The sequence below is a fragment of the Rhamphochromis sp. 'chilingali' genome (genome assembly GCF_963969265.1).
Source record: "Rhamphochromis sp. 'chilingali' genome assembly, chromosome: 1".
Lineage (NCBI taxonomy): Eukaryota > Metazoa > Chordata > Actinopteri > Cichliformes > Cichlidae > Rhamphochromis > Rhamphochromis sp. 'chilingali'.
Genome location: NC_137929.1, coordinates 46,125,094 through 46,144,367, shown reverse-complemented (window position 1 = coordinate 46,144,367; position 19,274 = coordinate 46,125,094). Strand labels below are relative to the sequence as shown.

Genomic DNA, 19,274 nt, shown 5'->3' with positions numbered 1-19,274 from the left:
CAGTACATTAAGCAAACTGCCCACATTAGTGTCGTTTTTTTTTATTGATTAAAAGATTTTATGCATATGAGGAGAATTTATCAGTATTGACTGTTTGAGCTAAAAATCACAGCACAGACTGCCCATAAGCCCTGGAGCAATGCGGTGAACTGGAAGCTGCTATGGTCAACCCCAGCTGTGAATGATGGATTACAAGCGACCTCTACTGGAGATTTAGAGGAGATGCAGTTGTTTTCTTTACTGTTCTTCTTTTAGAAGAAGCAGTAACCTGTGCACGGTTAATGCTTTGATTCTTTCCTGAATGCTATCATAGCCGATAAAGGTTGGCAGGTTTAGGATTAATTCGTTTTCAGATCAAAAGAGACAGAGGGAAGAAATAGTGCACGCTTGAAGCTTTCAGGCTTGGTGAGCTAACTTCAGATTTAACTGTGGGTTCGACATGTTATGAAGGTTATTCATTGGTTGGACCTGCTTTGGAGGAGGATTTGATAGGGGATATAAATGATCTGGTCATTGATGTAAAAAATAGCATTGCTCATGGCAACAGGGCCTTTTCCTGATGAGCATCGGGGAGAAACAGATTCTTAAAAACACATTTAAGATCAATTTTAAGCCTCAATAAGGGATTCTCAAACAGGATGCTTGCTTCTTTTTGGATTTTATTTATTGCTGTTCATAAAGATAATCATTGTAAATGATTGTGTTAACAAGATTGTTAGTTAAAGTTCTTTATTAGGAGCAAAGTTCTACAAGAAAGATACGTTACTGAGAAAGTGCGTTGGCACTCTGTGGTAGTATTGTAGACGATGTTAAACTTAATCATCATCTCTGCCTCCTGATGACCTGCTTGCTGATTCGATTCAATTTTGCCTCAGTCAGAAATATTATAATTCTAATCACTTATCAGTACTGATACATGTGAGACTTCATCAGCGGTGTGAGCATCACAGCAGATGCCTTTGTGTCAGAAAAACACGAGATAAACAGCAGATTTTCCTGGCCTGACTTTTTATAGCAGATAACCTTAAAAATATTCTGCAATTTTGCATAATTTTTAAAAGTTTAAATTTCTTCAGTACTGAAAAGCAGAACAGGCTTTCCTGTCAGAGGTCATTTGAGGTATATATTAAAAAAATAGACAGCAGCTGACAGCACTGTAAACAACGGTAGACTGGTGGGTAATAAGCGAATGAATAATGTGGAAAACAGATGTGAGACGGGAAACTGTTCTTGATGTACAGAGAGAGAGAGAGCTGTGCAGGAAGTGTGATTTTTATCAAAACAGCAAAAGTAAGAGGGAATTCATGATGATGTTATCAAATGTGAAGTGTAGTTTGCTGCTTCTTTTGCTGCTGGTTCAGTGAATTTTTGTTGGAGAGAGACAAAACCTGCAGCTCAGAATGTAGCGCAAAAAAGTGAGCCGACGGCGTGTCCGTAGGGTGAGAAAGCCGAGAAAAAGAAAGCTGATTCTGATGCGTCTTTGTGTGGAATCCGTTTTCCTGCTCTCTCATTTGCTGTTTGGTGGTTGTTGAAGTTGTTTTGTGAGCTTTAACCTGAGATTCTGGCAAAATACATATTTAAAAGTCTATTCAGGATTTAATGAAGCGATATCGCTTTATTCAAGCTACTCACCTCCCTCTATCCACCTGCACTTTCAAACGTACACACGAAGGACTACAGGAATATCTGGAACACGGCCAATCAGAGTTCCCGCCCCTGACTATCTCTGATTGGTTTAGACCACGATAGGGGTGTAATGTTGTTGACCACACAAAGACTCGAACAGCTGCTGGTCACACCGGTGCGACCTAGGATTTTTTTTTTAGTCTCACCATTGGTCGCACTCTAGAGCCCTGGTGTGTGTGTGTGTGTGTGTGTGTGTGTGTGTGTGTGTGTGTGTGTGTGTGTGTGTAAAACATCTTCCAGGTTTTATCAGGTTTGTGTTTCTTTGTAAAATCTGCTGCCTGCACTGTGCTGTGTAGGTGAGCGCCCTCATGGCGAGTCTGATAAACACTAGGATGATGTGTTTAGTTGATCTCCAACATCATGTGACCTGAGCACCTGATTTCTTGGGATCAGTGAAGCCACAAAAAATGTATGAATGACAATACTGCAAAACATAAAGAATCAGGTAAATGAATTATTTAAATTAATTGAGAATAATACCAAAAATACATTTAGAGATAAATCAATTCAGCTAAAATGTGTAACTCCATCTGTATTAGTAGACTTTCCCTTACTATTGACTATCCCATTTCATTTTCCGTTATACAATACAGTGGTGTGTTACATGGGTTTAAGGTGGGGGTACAATTACATCAGGGATCAGCTCTCAGCTCCTCCTCGTTTGCAGTGATGATGAAAAGTCTGACAGATGAGGTCAGGCAGGAGTCTCTGTGGAGAGAGGTGGAGCTATGCTTTGGATAGAAGATTCATGACTGTAGTGAAGGAGGACATGCAGAGGGTTAGTGTGACAGGAGGATGGTGGGGATAGGGTGAGATGGAGGCAGACGATCTGCTGTGGTGACTCCTTCAGGGAGCAGGTTACAGCAGGAGGATTATTAAAAAAACAAAGTTTTGTGTCACTGTTGGTCCTAAATAAAAGTACTCTTAGAATTTAAAATGACTTAAATGACTTTAAAAATAAATAAACAGAATATTTTTTACCAGCAGTCTTCTCTTTCTTTTCTTCTTGTTCGTCTTCAGGTCGGTGTACGATGGTCAGGAGCATGGCCTGTTCATGGAGAAGCTGGATGCTCGGATCAGGAACCATGACCGAGAGATCGAGAAGATGTGCAACCATCACTTCCAGGGGTTCGTGGACTCCATCACAGAGCTGCTGAAAGTGCGAGGAGAGGCGCAGAAGTTGAAGGTAAGGCGTGCCGGTGAGGTCTGCGCCACAGGTACGATGGCGAGCTTGACTGTAAAGCATCTGAATTAATGTCTTCCTCCTTTGTGTCTCTCAGAGTCAGGTGACTGAGACTAACGGGCATCTTCAGGAAAATGGCAAAGAGGTAAAAGCTCACAGGTTCACACAGAGAAGTCCTGCAGGCTTCTGCTTACATCCTCACTGATGTTGCTCTCGTCACCTCTTCCTCCTGCTATTTAGCTCACCACCTCCATGGAGGAGCTCAGACAGTGTCGGGTGCAACAGAGAAACATCGCCACCACGATAGACAAACTGACGCACTGTCTACCAGGTAACACCCAAACACTCAGTGTGAATCCCCCTTTATTGTATCTGCTCTGTTTATTATTGTTTTAGAAGATTAATCATCGTTTTGAGGCAGTAAACATACTTGAAATTTCTGCACATACATTAGGTCGGGTGAAAATGTGTGGGTTTCCTAGGTCTCACCCAAAACGAGGGGAGCAAATGGCTTTGCAGCCCCAGCTACAAATGACAAAAGATGCGCTCCCCTGCTTTGGTTTCACGTGCACATATGAGGTTTGGTTTAACACAGGAGTCGTGCCCTGAGCACAACAGGAAGTTTTGTTCTAGTGTTTTCAAGTTTCTCCCATATGCACATATACAAACGCACATATACTGGCAGCGTGTGGTGATAATGATGTCACATCTGCTGGCACCGCAGCAGAGTTGTAACCCCAAGTGCACGATTGTGTCAGTTTTTGCTGCCAATTTAATGGAGCTCAGAGATACACAGTTGAAATGTAGAGGCAACTGTTTGAAAGCTCTTTTTGGAAAAATAAAAACCACTCTGCCAAGTCTTTACTTCCAGTTATGACTTCATTGTTATTGGCACTGATGTGGCCTTACTGTCGGAGTTGTGAAACCTATTTTTCAGGAGTGAATGTAAGGATGATGCTACATTTGAATGGATGCAATCAATTTCCTGAGATTTCCTTCCCGGGGTGATTGAGCACGAGTTTCCTTTCTCGGACTAATTACTGTTTTTTTCCTTCTTTCCTTCCAGTTCTTGAGATGTACAGCAGACTTCAGGAGCAGATGAGGGCCAAACGGTAATCATCGAGTCTTTTTCTTTGTTGATGTGAATATATTTTCTAAAGGTGTCGTGCTGTTCTCATTCCAAGTGTGGGGAACACTGCTGTTTGGTCAGAGCTACTACTGTATGGTACATATCTGTATAACTTGACATCCTTCTTGGATCATGTAGATGTTTGCTTGCTGGCAGCCACAAGATGGAGCCAGAGCACTTCCTTGAGCAGCTGAGACAATTTCTCTGCTTCTTTCTTCCCCTTCTCTGTCCTCGGGCTGCCTCTAGATAGGAGTCTTGGCTGGTCATAAATTTGTCATTTTGTTTGTGTATTTTTCCCCGTCTCCCTGTCCCGCGGCTGCTGGGCTCTCAGAGAGCAGGAGGAGGTCAGCCAAAAGCGAACGCTCCTCGAGAGGGAGAGCCTGTGTTTGAGCGATGCAGTGGAGTGAAGTGGGCTGAAGTGTCTGGGGGATTTCTGTGCTGCCAAATCTCCGTGAGGTGTATCGGAGTGTGTTTATTTCTCTGTGTGTGCGAGCACTCCTAGGTTGTTGGGTGTTTTTTGGTCATGCATCTGTGTGTCTGTCAGTTTTGCAAGTGGAAATTAACATGTTCAAAACAAAACCAGATTAGCTGCGTTCAGGCGTGAAAGCTGAAAAAAACAACGTTTGGCTTGAGACGAGTCAGACTTCATCCTGAACTTTCAAACCAGCTCACTGAGTGACTGAACAAACAAGCTGACTGCACTTTTCCAAATGCTTTGTCTCTGTAGGTACTACCCCGCGCTGCGAACGTTAGAACAGCTGGAACAGACGTGTCTTCCCAAAGCGGGTCAGTACCGGTTCTGCTCCATCATGGCTGAAAACATCCCCAAACTGAGGATACAGATCCGCGACACGGCCATGTCACAGCTGAGAGACTTCCTGGAGAGCATTCGGAAACACTCGGATAAGATAGGCCAGACCGCCATGAAACAGGTACACAAGCACCCAGAAACACTTTGGGCTGAGAAAGTTCAGCTGACATGCTCTCATTCACAGGAGATGACAGATTTACTAAATGTGGCTCTGTGAGTTTATTCTTGCACTGTGTTAGAGTAGCTTTGCGTGATTTACAGTTCAAAGCAATCCTCATTTATCTCGTTCTGGGCCTCGGTGCAGATCCTCAGCTCTGTTTCTCTTTTCCAACTTCATTCTAATTGGCTGCCCCTCCCAAACAAAAGATTTAAACTACAGGTGGGTGTGGCCTTTTGACTGAGAGGACCTTATTAGGGATACGTCTACTTATACAGAGAGAAGAGCAGAAAACTGTATTACAGCAGCCAAACAGCCACAAACTAGATGTGTTTTGTTAGTGGGTTCTGAACTGTGCCAGAGACCTTCACTCTGCTGTGATGGTAGCGCCCTGTGGGTTGTGATGGATTGACCCTTTCTTGGAGTTTTTATCATTATTAAACTGATGGAACAGTCAGTTTGACATCTTAAAGTTCAAGATTCACACAGATAAATGTTGTAAAGGTGAGTACAGGAGCTGTGTGTGTTCTTGGATTACCCCTGGAATGAGTGAAACAGGGGTAATACATCTGCCTATATTCATCATATTTTAGAGATCTGCTTCCGTTTTCGAGTTACATAATATAAAAGGTGACACTTTCAACAATTGTTTTCAGAGGTTAGGGTTTGTATCAGGTGTGTTTTTGAGGACCATTTTTAAACCTTAACTTAATCTTCTGGCTTTATCTGGTGCTCAGGAGATATTGGAGCTAACAACAGAGCACAGCAATGTGCCACAAGTGGACAGAACTCTGCTTTTCAAGATCTTTTTGGCAAAGTGAGGACATTCAGCCTGTCTTCACCTTGAAATAGGCTTTGAATGTCAAGACCTGTTTGATGGTTAAGGCTCAGTTTTTAGGTTATAAATCATTTACTTAGTCAAAAGAGCAAACGTGGGTAGCAAAAGTTTCACATGGTGCAAACTGCTAGAAATTTGAATAAAATGTGGTTTAGGTCTTTACCCACAGGGTATATTGTGAAGAAATAACACGAGTTTTTCTAGATGTGAACTTGTTACATACACACTGATCACGTCTAAGGAGGCACAGAAAGGATTTCAGAGAGCCGATTGACCCGGAGCAGCATCTAGCTGTGTATCTGAGGTAAAATAGTATTTTCACATCGTCGTACATTCAGCACTGCATGCTATGAATGCAGCTGTTGCCAAATGCACTGATCTGATTGGTCAGATCTTTTTATTCACACATGAAAATCAGAAAAAATCTAACTTGATGGGGAAAAAACTATATTTATCCTGTGACAGTATGCGGTCGGTGTGAGCGGCTGCATTAAGGGTAAGGAAGTCCAAAAATATGAATGTTCTTAACATTTCACAGATTTTACGCGTCTGCTGTGTAACGTCGTTTGGTGTCTTTGATGAAGACTGTATGTTACTGCCTGTCTAACTGACTTCATCCTACAACTGATTTTTGTTGTTCATCTTTTCTGTCTGACAATTGGAAGCAGCCTCTGTGCGTGCGCGTGTTGCTCTGTGGTTCCACTGCCAGTAAGCAAGTACGTTGGCTTGTCAAGGAACATGCACGCACACATGCACGCACACATGCACGCACAAAGATGTGTGTGCAGCTTTTCTCCACTTACCTCATTGTTTTGTTTTTTTTCTTCAAGGATAAGGAAGTTATATATGTCTGTGTGTTTTATGTTCTCTTGTGGTATCCGTAGCTCAGAGTGAAGGCCTCCTTGTTTATTTGCGGGCTTCCATTATTTGGGGAATGTTGTTCCATGGAAGTGCAGGATGAAGGGATGGGAATGATGAAGGAGTGGTTCACGACAGATGTACGAGTGGATGGAGGCTCAGAGTAAAGCACGCTGCACATTTGCTTCTGTTTTACATTCTAATAATTACTTCCCTCATTAGTGCTGGTGCTTTGGGACATTGAGCAGTGGTGCACCGCTCTTCTGCCGGCCCATCCAAAGCAGCAGCCGTTCAGTCAACCTGCAACTTAAATACAGATACCCACAGATGTATTTCAATTCAACAGTAAATGTAATATTATATAGTAAATCTAAGTTCTCTACGATCTCAAAGATAAATGCCATTTTTACCGAAGATCAGTCAATGGCACCCAGCTTTTGGTTTTCTGCTGGTTACTTGGGTCCAGAGTAGACCCAGGACACGCTGGATGGATTACATCCCTTGGCTTGGCTCAGCTGGGTTGGGAATGATTTGCTGAATAGTTTTTGCTGAAAAGCATCTCTGGGTCTTGTTCAGGAGTGAGGGAAGTAAGGTGCAGTGTTTGCTTTATCAGCCAGTTGTGGTGAAGCGAGAGCTGAAATTCAAAGCAAAGCTGCAGATTAACCTGTCATCTACGTTTTATGGCCTCAACCTGTGGCTAGTGTCCAAAAGAATCAGACTGTGAATACCAGTGAGCTTTACGAATTGATGCCATAGGTGAGTCTACTGAATGGACGAGTGGTAGCACAGGGGGCAGTCAGTATGTTAAGAAGGGAAGAAGCCTCTTGGATGAGAAGAACAGCAGATGAAGCTGAAAGCATTTTTTCACAACAATCACTAGAAGAATAAAGTTGTGTTATAAAAGTATTTGACTTTAAATTACATGAGAAGGTTCATGCACTCAGGCAGGCTATATTTGCTTCTTATTGGGAAGAAAAAAAGATTCAGAGAGTTTGTTAAACATTTCCTACAGGCGAGAAGCTATCAGATGTTCAAATTGTTTTACAGACACCTTACTGTGCATGTATTAGGTGGTAGTTTGAAGCCCCCCCGGGGGGGAAAAGTTAACATGCATTGTTTAGTTTTTTTGTCCTCTAGATGTCACTAGAGGATCTCGCTTCATAATCTTGCTGCTTCTGGTTGGCAGTTAGTTTTAAAGGTTACCATCTAGAAAAAAACAACAACAAACACCCAGAGCAGGTCACAGGGGTCAGTGCATGGTCTGAGGATTTCCAAACTATTTGAACTTCACTTGAGTTTTCAGAGTGACCTTTTAGACAGCTGCCATCGCTGTGGAAAGATGTTGCTGTTGATCCAGCACTTCACAAAGAACCTTTTATAGTAGTTTTCCTTCAATTTGTCACATCTTTGTGGGAGAAAGTATTTATTTTCTCTCTGAGGAAGGAGGTGATGGACATTAAATAGAAATTATGATCACGCACAAGCAGTCCCCATTTATAACATCTGCACGCTAACAACCCTTCAGTGACCTTTGGGTGGGGGGTCCTTGGACCACAATTTGAGAGTCACTGGCGTAGAAAATCCACTTGCAGTCACTGAAGAAGCTAACCACTTACTCCCCTAACCACTAATTACAAGGAAGATTATGGAAACCCCAGCAGTCCAGCAGAACTGATACTGATACTGGGATTATGTTGTTGTATCAAATGTTTGGCTCTGAACACACACACCCTCAGTCGTAACTGTGTGTGTGTGTTTGGGACTGAATGTGCACAAGCAAAGTAGACGTTCTTCCCTTCCTTCCCTTCCTTTCCTCCTCTGTCTCTCCTTCACTCTTTCTTCTTGTTCTGCTTCCATTTTTTCTGTCACTCCATCTCTTTCTCCCTCAGACAGTGTGTCTCTCTGCTGCGCTCTGTTCCAAATTAGCTCCAGCTCTCTACCCGGCCGTCGTTACAACTCCCTCAACCAAGGATGTGAAAATAAATAGATCTGGGGGGAAAGAAGAGGTGGAGGAGATTGAGGAGTGCAAATGGCTTACAATGGAGCTATTGTCTGCTGCCACATGCCCATGGAAGTGGAGGAAGAGGAAAGAAGAAGAAGAGGGAGGATCAAAGAAAAAAGTAGAAGATGGTTAAAGAAGAATAAAGTTGCGGGGGGTGGGGTGGGGGGGTTTAGATGTATAGAAACAAGAAGAGGAAACTGGGGAATTATCGGGAGGGATTATGATGGATGAGGGGCAGGAAAAAAGATGTAGAAGTTAGGAGGAGATGAAGAGGTAAGGGAGATATCTGAAAAAGAGTAGCAGAAGGATGCTGAGAGCCAAAAAAGACGACAGGAAGGTGACGAGAGAGTGAGGAAGATGGGACAAAAAATTGGTATTTCATTACAAAAAGCACGCCTTCAGGGAAGCCGTTTCACTGAAGCCTGGAGTTCTATAAATACAGTGGGGCAAAAAAGTATTTAGTCAGCCACCGATTGTGCAAGTTCCCCCACTTAAAATGATGACAGAGGTCAGTAATTTGCACCAGAGGTACACTTCAACTGTGAGAGACAGAATGTGAAAAAAAAATCCATGAATTCACATGGTAGGATTTGTAAAGAATTTATTCGTAACTCAGGGTGGAAAATAAGTATTTGGTCACCTCAAACAAGGAAAATCTCTGGCTCTCACAGACCTGTAACGTCTTCTGTAAGAAGCTTTTCTGTCCCCCACTCGTTACCTGTATGAATGGCACCTGTTTGAACTCATCATCTGTATAAAAGACACCTGTCCACAGCCTCAAACAGTCAGACTCCAAACTCCGCCATGGCCAAGACCAAAGAGCTTTCGAAGGACACCAGGAAAAGTATTGTAGACCTGCACCAGACTGGGAAGAGTGAATCTACAATAGGCAAGCAGCTTGGTGTGAAAAAATCAACTGTGGGAGCAATCATCAGAAAATGGAAGACATACAAGACCACTGATAATCTCCCACGATCTGGGGCTCCACGCAAGATCTCATCCCGTGGGGTCAAAATGATCATGAGAACGGTGAGCAAAGATCCCAGAACCACACGGGGGGACCTGGTGAATGACCTGCAGAGAGCTGGGACCAAAGTAACAAAGGTCACCATCAGTAACACACTACAACGGCAGGGAATCAAATCCCGCAGTGCCAGACGTGTTCCGCTGCTGAAGCCAGTGCATGTCCAGGCCCGTCTGAAGTTTGCCAGAGAGCACATGGATGATACAGCAGAGGATTGGGAGAATGTCATGTGGTCAGATGAAACCAAAGTAGAACTTTTTGGTATAAACTCAACTCGTCGTGTTTGGAGGAAGAAGAATACGGAGTTGCATCCCAAGAACACCATACCTACTGTGAAGCATGGGGGTGGAAACATCATGCTATGGGGCTGTTTTTCTGCCAAGGGGACAGGACGACTGATCCGTGTTAAGGACAGAATGAATGGGGCCATGTATCGTGAGATTTTGAGCCAAAACCTCCTTCCATCAGTGAGAACTTTGAAGATGAAACGAGGCTGGGTCTTCCAACATGACAATGATCCAAAACACACCGCCCGGGCAACAAAGGAGTGGCTCCGTAAGAAGCATTTGAAAGTCCTGGAGTGGCCTAGCCAGTCTCCAGACCTCAACCCCATAGAAAATCTGTGGCGGGAGTTGAAAGTCCGTGTTGCTCGGCGACAGCCCCAAAACATCACTGCTCTCGAGAAGATCTGCATGGAGGAATGGGCCAAAATACCAGCTACTGTGTGTGCAAACCTGGTAAAGACCTATAGTAAACGTTTGACCTCTGTTATTGCCAACAAAGGTTATGTTACAAAGTATTGAGTTGTATTTTTGTTATTGACCAAATACTTATTTTCCACCCTGATTTACGAATAAATTCTTTACAAATCCTACCATGTGGATTCATGGATTTTTTTTTCACATTCTGTCCCTCACAGTTGAAGTGTACCTCTGGTGCAAATTACTGACCTCTGTCATCATTTTAAGTGGGGGAACTTGCACAATCGGTGGCTGACTAAATACTTTTTTGCCCCACTGTATAAGATGGGCCTTTTCAAGTTTTGAACCTGCGTATGCTGTCAAAACACATCAAATAGCAGGACACTTATTCAGTCCAGTCGCTGTTTACACCAGAGATTGATTTAAATCTTGTAGAGTAGCTTTGCATGATGCTGGAAGGGCTTCCCTCGCTGGAAGCCCTTGTAAAGAGAGGGTTTACACGGTGTATCCCTCTCAATCGCATGTCATACAAAATCAGGAGTGGGGAAAAACGAGTGCGTAGAGGAGTCTGAAATTTTGTCAAATGTGACAAAGGGTATGCGACAATTAAATATTTTTGCTGTACTTTATGCTTTTACCTTCAAAAAACTTCCAAAATCTCTGGGAGTGAGTTTAGGCTTTCAGTCCACCGTTTACCTCAACTGTCAGTTTGACAGGTGAGAAGCGATACAAGTCAGCGAAGTCGCTTTTGTCTGATGACAGTTTAGGGCAGGGGTCCCCAACCCCCGGGCCATGGACCGGTACTGGTCCATGAGTCGTTTGGTACCAGGTTACGAGAGTTGAGGCTCAGGTGTGAAATTTATGGTTTTTGGGGTTTTTAATTGTTCTTTTGTTAATCGTTTTTATCGTTAACTGTGTTTCCCTGGGTCTTTTCCTGTGTATTATGAATAAATATATATATATTTTTTGGTACCAGTACTGGTTTTATTTTGTTGTATTTATCTGCAACACCTTAAAGGCTGGTCCGTGAAAATGTTGTCGGACAAACCGGTCTGTGGCGCAAAAAAGGTTGGGGTCCCCTAGTTTAGGGTATCCTGAAGTTTTCTGTTGGCAAGTGCTGCTGTTAGCCTCTGTTAGCCTCTGTTAGCCTCTGTTAGTTGCTGATAGCTAGCATTAGTGAAACTTATTTTGAAGTAGGTCTTGTTTACTTTGGACACCTGTTGAACAAACTTTCACAAGATGTGATAATTTAATCAAACTGTTTATTTGAGGTAAAGTGAAATATTTTATTTTTTAGGACATGAGGCTAACATTAGTTGACACAACTATAGCTTATAACTACCTGCTGGTTTTATTTTATTTTATTATTATTATTTTTTTTATTGCTAGTTTTTTTGTCAGTTGTGCGGCGATGGGGAGACATGAGGGTCACATGTTTAATCTGCTGATAAATAATGGCAGCATCGATAATATATTTGTGGCTGATCTTCAGCCATGTACATAAAACGTGATCAGGTGGAACAGCGATCGACCTGCTGCTACGGGATCAGTTGTTAATGGATTAATTCTAAGTTCATGAGAATGCATTAACTACACAATAATAAGTGTATATTTATAAGTAGAATATTCTTTATTTCTATTTATAAACTCTAAAACAGTAGTGACTGTGAGCTTAATATGAGCATCAGAACTATAACAGCATGTATATGACAGAAAATAAGTAAAGCATAATAGGTCCTTTTGAAAGAGAACCAAGGGAGTGGAATTAGCCAGAATCCTCTGCCTTTGTCATTCTCCCATGACTCCCCTGTCATTTGTCATGTCTCTCTTTCTGTCTTGCTGTCCCATCATACCCCTCCTCCTCAAAATCTCCATGTCTGTCTCTCGTCCTTTCTTTCCACCTCCTCATCTTTCCATCTCCCTGCCTCCCTTCTTCATTCTCTTGTTCCTCTTGTTTTTCTGTTTCTTGTGTTCGCTTTCAACAGAGGACGAGTCTGGAGCTTCTGCTGTGTATTCAGTAGGCGCACACACACTCGTACACACTAATGGGAAACAGATTGCTGGGCCTGTGAAGTGGAAGAAGATTGATTACCTGTATCTAGTTACTGAACACACACATGCGTGTGCGTGCAACGAGGGTGGCTGAGGGCGCACGCTGGGTCGGTGTATTGAACCATCACAAGGGGAACAAAAATAAACTGTTATGGGCTGCTGTGTCACCCAGTCTGGACCCTGTGTGTGTGTGGTGTCTGCCGAATAATGCACCACAGTTCACTGCCATCAGACACCATTATTTCTGGCTGGCCGACTGTCTGCCAAAAAGTGATCTATAGTAGGGATGCCCCAGTCAGGTTTTAGCTTCGATCCTTATCCGAGTCATTTGTTACGGAGTATTTTTCTGTACAGAGTACCAATTTGATTCTTGTATGTTATTTCGAGTATTATCAGGATTGTTTTTCCAATACTGAACAAAATGCCAAATGAATACTAAAAAAAAAAAGGATTAGTAAAACGTTATCATAGCGTCAACTTTTCCTGCTCATCTTTGCTCAATTTTTCCTTTTAACTCTAACCTTTTGATACTCATTCTCTCTAGACTTAATTCGACAATGGCCTGCCAGCTTTTCTTCACCAAAACCAAATAAAAATAAACAAGTTTAATGTGGTTTTAGTGAGGTTTGGAGGTCCTTTTGAATAGATTTGTATTAGTTTTTTCATAATTTCAGTAGCCTTTAAAACAATTTAGTTCAATATTGAAATCATGTCCCCTGTGAGCACAGCTCTCGGTGACTGTGGGGAGGAAGTACTTGTGTTACCAGTGTAATGCAGCTTTTTGGGTCCCGGTATGTCACACTTTACTATTGCGCTATTGTCTTTTGTCCATGTCGCCACTTATGTAGATCAGGGCACTGTTTTCTTCCTCTGCATACGAAATGACATCAGCTCATTGTATCACATTTGTGCAGCAAGGAAAAGGGAACATGTTAGGAGGGATGCGTTGCACCCAATGCTGGTCACAATCAAGGTGCTGCATCAAAAACCTCCTTATGTTCGCTGTGGTCAGCTGTAGTTTAAGTGGATGATGCTAGTTTGACTGCAAATACTCGCTAACTGCTACCTGAGCAGCAGTAAAACTTGGAAAAAGTGGGAAACTGGGATCGGTGGCTGTTGGTCTTTGGAGAAAAAAAGTTGTGCCTTAGAGTCGCAGCCAACACTTTTCAAAGGAGACAGCCTTTACTTTGAAGGCAAATGGTTTCAGTTTCCAGTTTGCCACATGCTTTTCAAGTGTTACCACAGCTCGGCGGGTAGCTTATGAGTGTTTGCAGATAAGATGCCTTGTTCCACGCAAACCAAGCAAGCTGCCACACTTGCCCATGGTAAAACAGTCACAAGGAGGTTTTTGTCATCCGATTGGGGGATGCAGATTCTCCCCTAGCACTGGGGTCACTGAGCAATCTGTTTCCAATCAACCTCCAGCTACCACTCTCCAGGCGGTTGGGGAGTGAATATTTTTAGTGGTTGCCAGATTGTTGCAGACTGGTCTCTAGTAACTGGGGCCTTGTTCACTTGACTCTACACTCAGAGACATCGACTCACCTCAGCCACATATTTAAGTCAGGACTGCCCTCCTATCGTTTCCACAGAGTAATTTCCGATCATTTAAAAAGTATTTAAAGTGATTTTACTTTAAATCATTATAGTGTGGCTGATTCCAAATGCTGTGCTGCCTTCCTTTTGTACACTTTTTATTTTTTTCTCACTCCATCACTCCAACTTTCCCATTTCTCTTTCCTTTTCTTCCCAACTCCTACTGTTCGTTTTCCGTCTGCTCCACTCCCCATGCCTCCCATGTTTCCCTCCTGTAACTGCGTCCCAGTTTCTCATGGCTTTTTTGTGCCGCAGATGACGCACATTCCCACACTTCTACTTCAAGCGCTGTACCGAATTCTGTCCCCAAAGAAAAAAACACAACAAAAGACGGGGCTAAAAAGGCTTCCCGGTTAAGAGTGAATGGTCGGGTGAGTGTGTATACAGTAATGTTAGCGGGCATGGATTCACCTGCTGAAGAATTCCAGAGCCCAACTCGACCGCCGCGCCGAGTTACTTTGACGCAGGTGCTGACGTCGCTGAAAACCTCTTCTCTTTTCTCCGCCATTCACAGGTTGCTGTCTTTTGTGGTCGAGCTATGTTAAGTTGTACATTTCTGAGTATTTGAACAATTACAAAGAAATGACTCGCAGACGCCTGTTGTTCTTTCAGCATTTTGATTTAATTCGATGTAAAGTAATTAGAGAAAACACTCAGAGCTCGGCACATTCCTCAGCGTTAGGCCTAAGCTCCTCCTGCAGCCCAACGACACTTTCCTGATTTAGTTTGTTCTTATTGTCCTCCATGACTCACTTGTCTTCTGTGGGTGTGTGTGCGTGTTTGTTTGTGTTTGGACATTAGATCAAAGATGGCATTGTGTTCATACACAAGCATCTCTGATATTGTGCTCTTCTGGGTTTGTGCCTATCTGCCCTGGTGTCCGGAACAGTTTTTCTCATTAACCTCGCATTAACAGCCCAAAACGAAGCATTTTGATGTGTATGACGTCTTTATTGACGTTCCATTCGACACATTTAAGCGCACAAAGCAGCCTACGTGTTGGCGCCAGTGATCAAGGAAGGTGTTTGCATATGTTTTTCAAAAGTAGCCCGATGCGGATTTGGGTGTGGATGGAAAGGCATGCTGACCTCATTTCTGAGGGTTTTCCCACAGAAAAATGTTGGCGACCATGCTGCGCCCGAGGCCCGACTGGAGGAGGATTTCGAAGAAAGGCGAATGGTGGTCATGTTAAAGAGTTCAAAATGCACATCAGGTAGAGATAAATGACTAAAGACTTCAGATCAGTTTTATTTGTATGTAGAAGTGCAAGATGATGATCTCCTACCAGCGAGGTCCTGACAAAGACTTGGCCACCTCTGGAGTGACCGCGGCTCTGTTTTCACTCTGTTATGGAGACCAGCTTCCATTAATTTCTGACTAAAACTTCCTGTTTTTTAGTATTTTTATTTTTAGAGCTCATCATCGAGCACTGCCGCACAGGGAGATGAATGTATCACTTCCCACAGTAATCCCCGAACAGCGATGTAGACTCAGGACACAATTAGCATCAGAAATTACATTACACATGGCATTGTTTGGTAGGGGAATCTTTCCAGGTAGACCTTTCCATTTCCTGCTCTGCTTTACCCCACCTTCTTTTAAATGACCACGTTTTTGAGAAACTGAAATGACAGGATGAGTTGGACATTAACCAAATGCAGCTGTATATGCTGCACACGTGTGTGTTTGTGTTGCACTGACAAAAGAAGTGATGTGACCCTCACAGGACATTTTATTAGGTATAGTTTTTGAGTTGTGCGTTCAGAGCTGCCTTAATTCTTCGTGGCAGAGGTTCAAGGAGATGCTGGAAAGATTCCACGGAGATTTTGGTCCATACAGACGTGATAGCGTCATGCTGCACATCCTTAATGTGAATCTCCTGTTCCACCACATTGCAAAGGTTCGCTGTTGAAGTGAGATCTGGTGACTGCGGAGCCATGTTGAATAGAGTGAACTCATTGTAATGTATTTGGTTGTCTTGAGAGCTTATTTGAGTTACTTTTGTGTTCCTGCCAGCGCAAAACAATCTGGCCATTCTCTTCCTGTATCAACAAAGCATTTTTGCCGAGAGATCTGCCGACCACTGGGTATTTTCTATATCAGTTTTGTATCCCTTATTACCTGTAACAAGGAGGTTGGTTTTTTTGGTGTTTTGTGCATGTATTTAAAGAGAACAAAGAAAATAAAATGAATTCATGCAAAATGAAATACTATTTCATTAGAAGTAAATACCGCTCAGAGAATGAGCCCTTCCTGTTTTATTTTTCGGACAGTTTTTGTCCTCCAAATTTTTTTTTTTTTTTTTTTTTTTTTGGTAAGCTTGAGTTTAAGGAACAGCTGAATCGAAGGCGTTGTCGAGCAAAAGCACAGGTCAGACATGTAATCTGTCCCTGTCTGCACTTTTATGTCTCGAGCACTAATTTTACGTGCTTTGTTTTCATCGACTCCTCATCCTTCCTGTCCTTCCCTTCCTGGCCTGCTATTTTCCCTCCTGTGTATTCTTAGGCTGCTTTGGTAAATCACTTTTATTGGCCATTTCCAATGGGACGAGGAGTGGCTCAAAAGGTCTAAACCGGTGACCTCGCAACACCGTCCACAATTTCTGACATTTTTCCCGAAATGTTTCTAAAACGAGGGGGGTACTGTGAGCAATAACCCGAGCATTTATTGCTCACATGCTGAGTTGGATTAATACCATTTCCCCGTTAGTGTCTGAAAGCAGTTTGTGTTTTTTGAATTTTTCCTGGGTTTGTTTTCTGCTCCGTCCCCTATAAAAGTTGTTGCACGTGAGGAGTCTTATTGCAGACAGAGTGTGAGTGTTATCAGACAACATCTGGTTTTGGTGTCAGAGCGTGAAAATCAAAGAGCTTCCATTGTTTTGCTCTGAAGTTGCGCCAGCGCCTAAATGCAAATTCTCGTCTGTCGGACTTAAAAGAGATTCTGGGAAATGTAGGAAGTAACTGAAATGAACCAAACAATGCAGGTTTAAAATAATCCGTTGACCCTCGGTGGAGTTCTCATCTGCTTTTCTGTTTTGTTCTCCAGGCCCAGCTACAGCGCTCACTGGACAGCTCCGTCTCGCCTCAGCCGAGGGTCCTACTCAGCCGGCGCGGCAGAAAGGCGGCGCCGGCGGCGATTCGGGCTGGAATGGGTGTCAACCCGCTGTCAGAACAAGACACGGGAATTCTGGATGTGGAGGATGAAGAGGAGGAAGATGAAGTGAGAAAACTGCAAACACACACACAAAATCCAGACAACACGCAGCCTCCAATTATCTGGCTTCACCTTATTTGATGAAACAAACATCTCTATACTGATACGTTTGTACATCCAGTGCATCCCATTCATCTCAGATTGGTCCGTGGCAGAATCGTCTCTGATCTCGCCCCCATGGCGGGGTAAATGAGTCGCCAGGGCAGCTCAGACTTGTTTCCAAGCGAGCTGACATTCATTTTTATAACCCCTTAAACAGTCAGATAATTGTTGCCAATCCTGACCGTGGGTTTCCCCTAAGATTGGCAGGCTGGACCAATTTCGTTTGAAGTCTGATTATCCTTCAGTGTGGCCTCAGTTTTACTTGCTTCCTGCTGCGTTTTCTTTGTTGTTAGTCAGTTTTTAGTCTTTCTGTCCTTTCATCTCTTCCATGTGTCCTCTTCTTGCCCAAGGCTTATGCCGCTTTTTCTACGTGACTCTTTCTCTCTCTCTTTTTTTTTTTTTTTTTTGTCGTCTTCTTTTTCTTTCCATTCATTTCCTTTTCCTTCCACATTGACTGCGAATGTTTCTTCAGTCCCAGTAGTCTGAAGTCATTAGGTCCGGCCCAGGTGACATTTCTGATGTTTCCGGAGAGCGAACATTCATCCCACTGCAGCACGTAGCCCACGTAAACCAGCTTATACTGGGCGCACGCTCAAATACAACTACTGCTCGAAACATTGTACCAAAGTATTCAACATATTCAAAAGACTGTTCCCATGGGCTGGAGCAGATTCTAGTCTTTGAAAGGGAAAGGAGCGCAAATCAAACAGCTGAGGGTAAAAACAATTTATAAAAAAAAAACTTGCTGAAAGATCATAAAGTAATGACTGGGCTCTCTGCCACTAGGCAAACCAACAAATAAATAATAAGAGCCAACATTTACTGTGAAAATGCAGCTGGATGTTTCGTGGTCCGCTTGTTAAGTCTAATGCCTTTAGAGATTTCCGAATCCAAATGCTTCTTTAGATACTAAACGCAAACAAACACAGAGGGATCACTGAGAGGTAAAATAGTTCAAATTCTTTGATTTCCAATAAGATGATCAGTGTGGTGCTTCTCTCAGGTTTTGCAATTACGTGTAACTTGTGGGCATATTTACAAGGCTGAGGAGAGCCTCTGTGTGGTTGTTGTGATCTTAAGGTTAATGTCGACACTGAAGTCTTGTTTGGCCTGAGAGTGATTGTTTTCTGGAGTGTTCTGATATTTAGAATCTGTGTTGCGCTGTGTGTACAAAAGTAATTTTCGTAATCTTAAAGACTTTCTACACCTCAGCACAGTGAAACTTTAATGTCCTCATGGCAGCTTGTTTTGTAGAAGTCCAACATAATAAATACACACAGACAGTGTTGTGCAAAGGTCTTCGGCCATGCCTCATTTATTCTTATGTTCTTAGGATCCAGAGATGTTTGGAAGTTTTTAAAGTCTTGAGAAATAATTCTGCAGTTCTTTGGACTTTGGCCTTTAACTTTTTTCAGTCGTTTTCAGTCCAGTCTTTGTACCTGACAACTTTCAGAGGAATGTGCTTTTTGTTTGTTGAACCACAAATGACAACTTAGGAAAATTCAATTTTAAATTTCGGCACTTTGTTCCTAGAAGCCTGTTGTAAAAACAAATCAGTTGGTTCCATTTTTTTTTTTAGTTGAATCTACAAAAATGCCAAAGATAACAGTCTGACAGGCACACCAAGGTGATTCCCAAAGAGCAATTAGCTAAAAACTTGGCATATGTCAACATGGCATGCAGTGTGTCCTAAAACAATGTAAGGAAACTGGACAAACGAAGGAGCAAAGAAATATTCGTACTCAGAAATGTCTTCAGCAGATGAACAGTATCTGGAAGTCATGTCCTTAAGAAACAGAAAAAAATCCAGCAAAGACCCGACACAGGACCTGAGGGATCCATCTGGCCCTTCGTAGATCCGTCTGCTGGTCCCTGAAACCTCATCAGGAATGGTCTCAGCGGAAGGATGGCTGTCGAGAAGA

General features: G+C 42.8%; 1 protein-coding gene across 2 annotated transcripts in view; it reads left to right on the top strand.

The window, feature by feature from the left end:
• exoc6b (exocyst complex component 6B) overlaps positions 1 to 19,274 on the top strand; it is a 132,101-nt gene that overhangs the window by 18,796 nt on the left and 94,031 nt on the right. For both annotated transcript variants that reach the window (XM_080891102.1, XM_080891103.1), the window contains exons 2-7: positions 2,707 to 2,872; positions 2,967 to 3,014; positions 3,110 to 3,200; positions 3,936 to 3,981; positions 4,726 to 4,930; positions 17,083 to 17,256. In XM_080891102.1, coding sequence (XP_080747228.1) covers positions 2,707 to 2,872; positions 2,967 to 3,014; positions 3,110 to 3,200; positions 3,936 to 3,981; positions 4,726 to 4,930; positions 17,083 to 17,256 — 730 coding nt within the window. The remainder of the gene's footprint in view (positions 1 to 2,706; positions 2,873 to 2,966; positions 3,015 to 3,109; positions 3,201 to 3,935; positions 3,982 to 4,725; positions 4,931 to 17,082; positions 17,257 to 19,274) is intronic.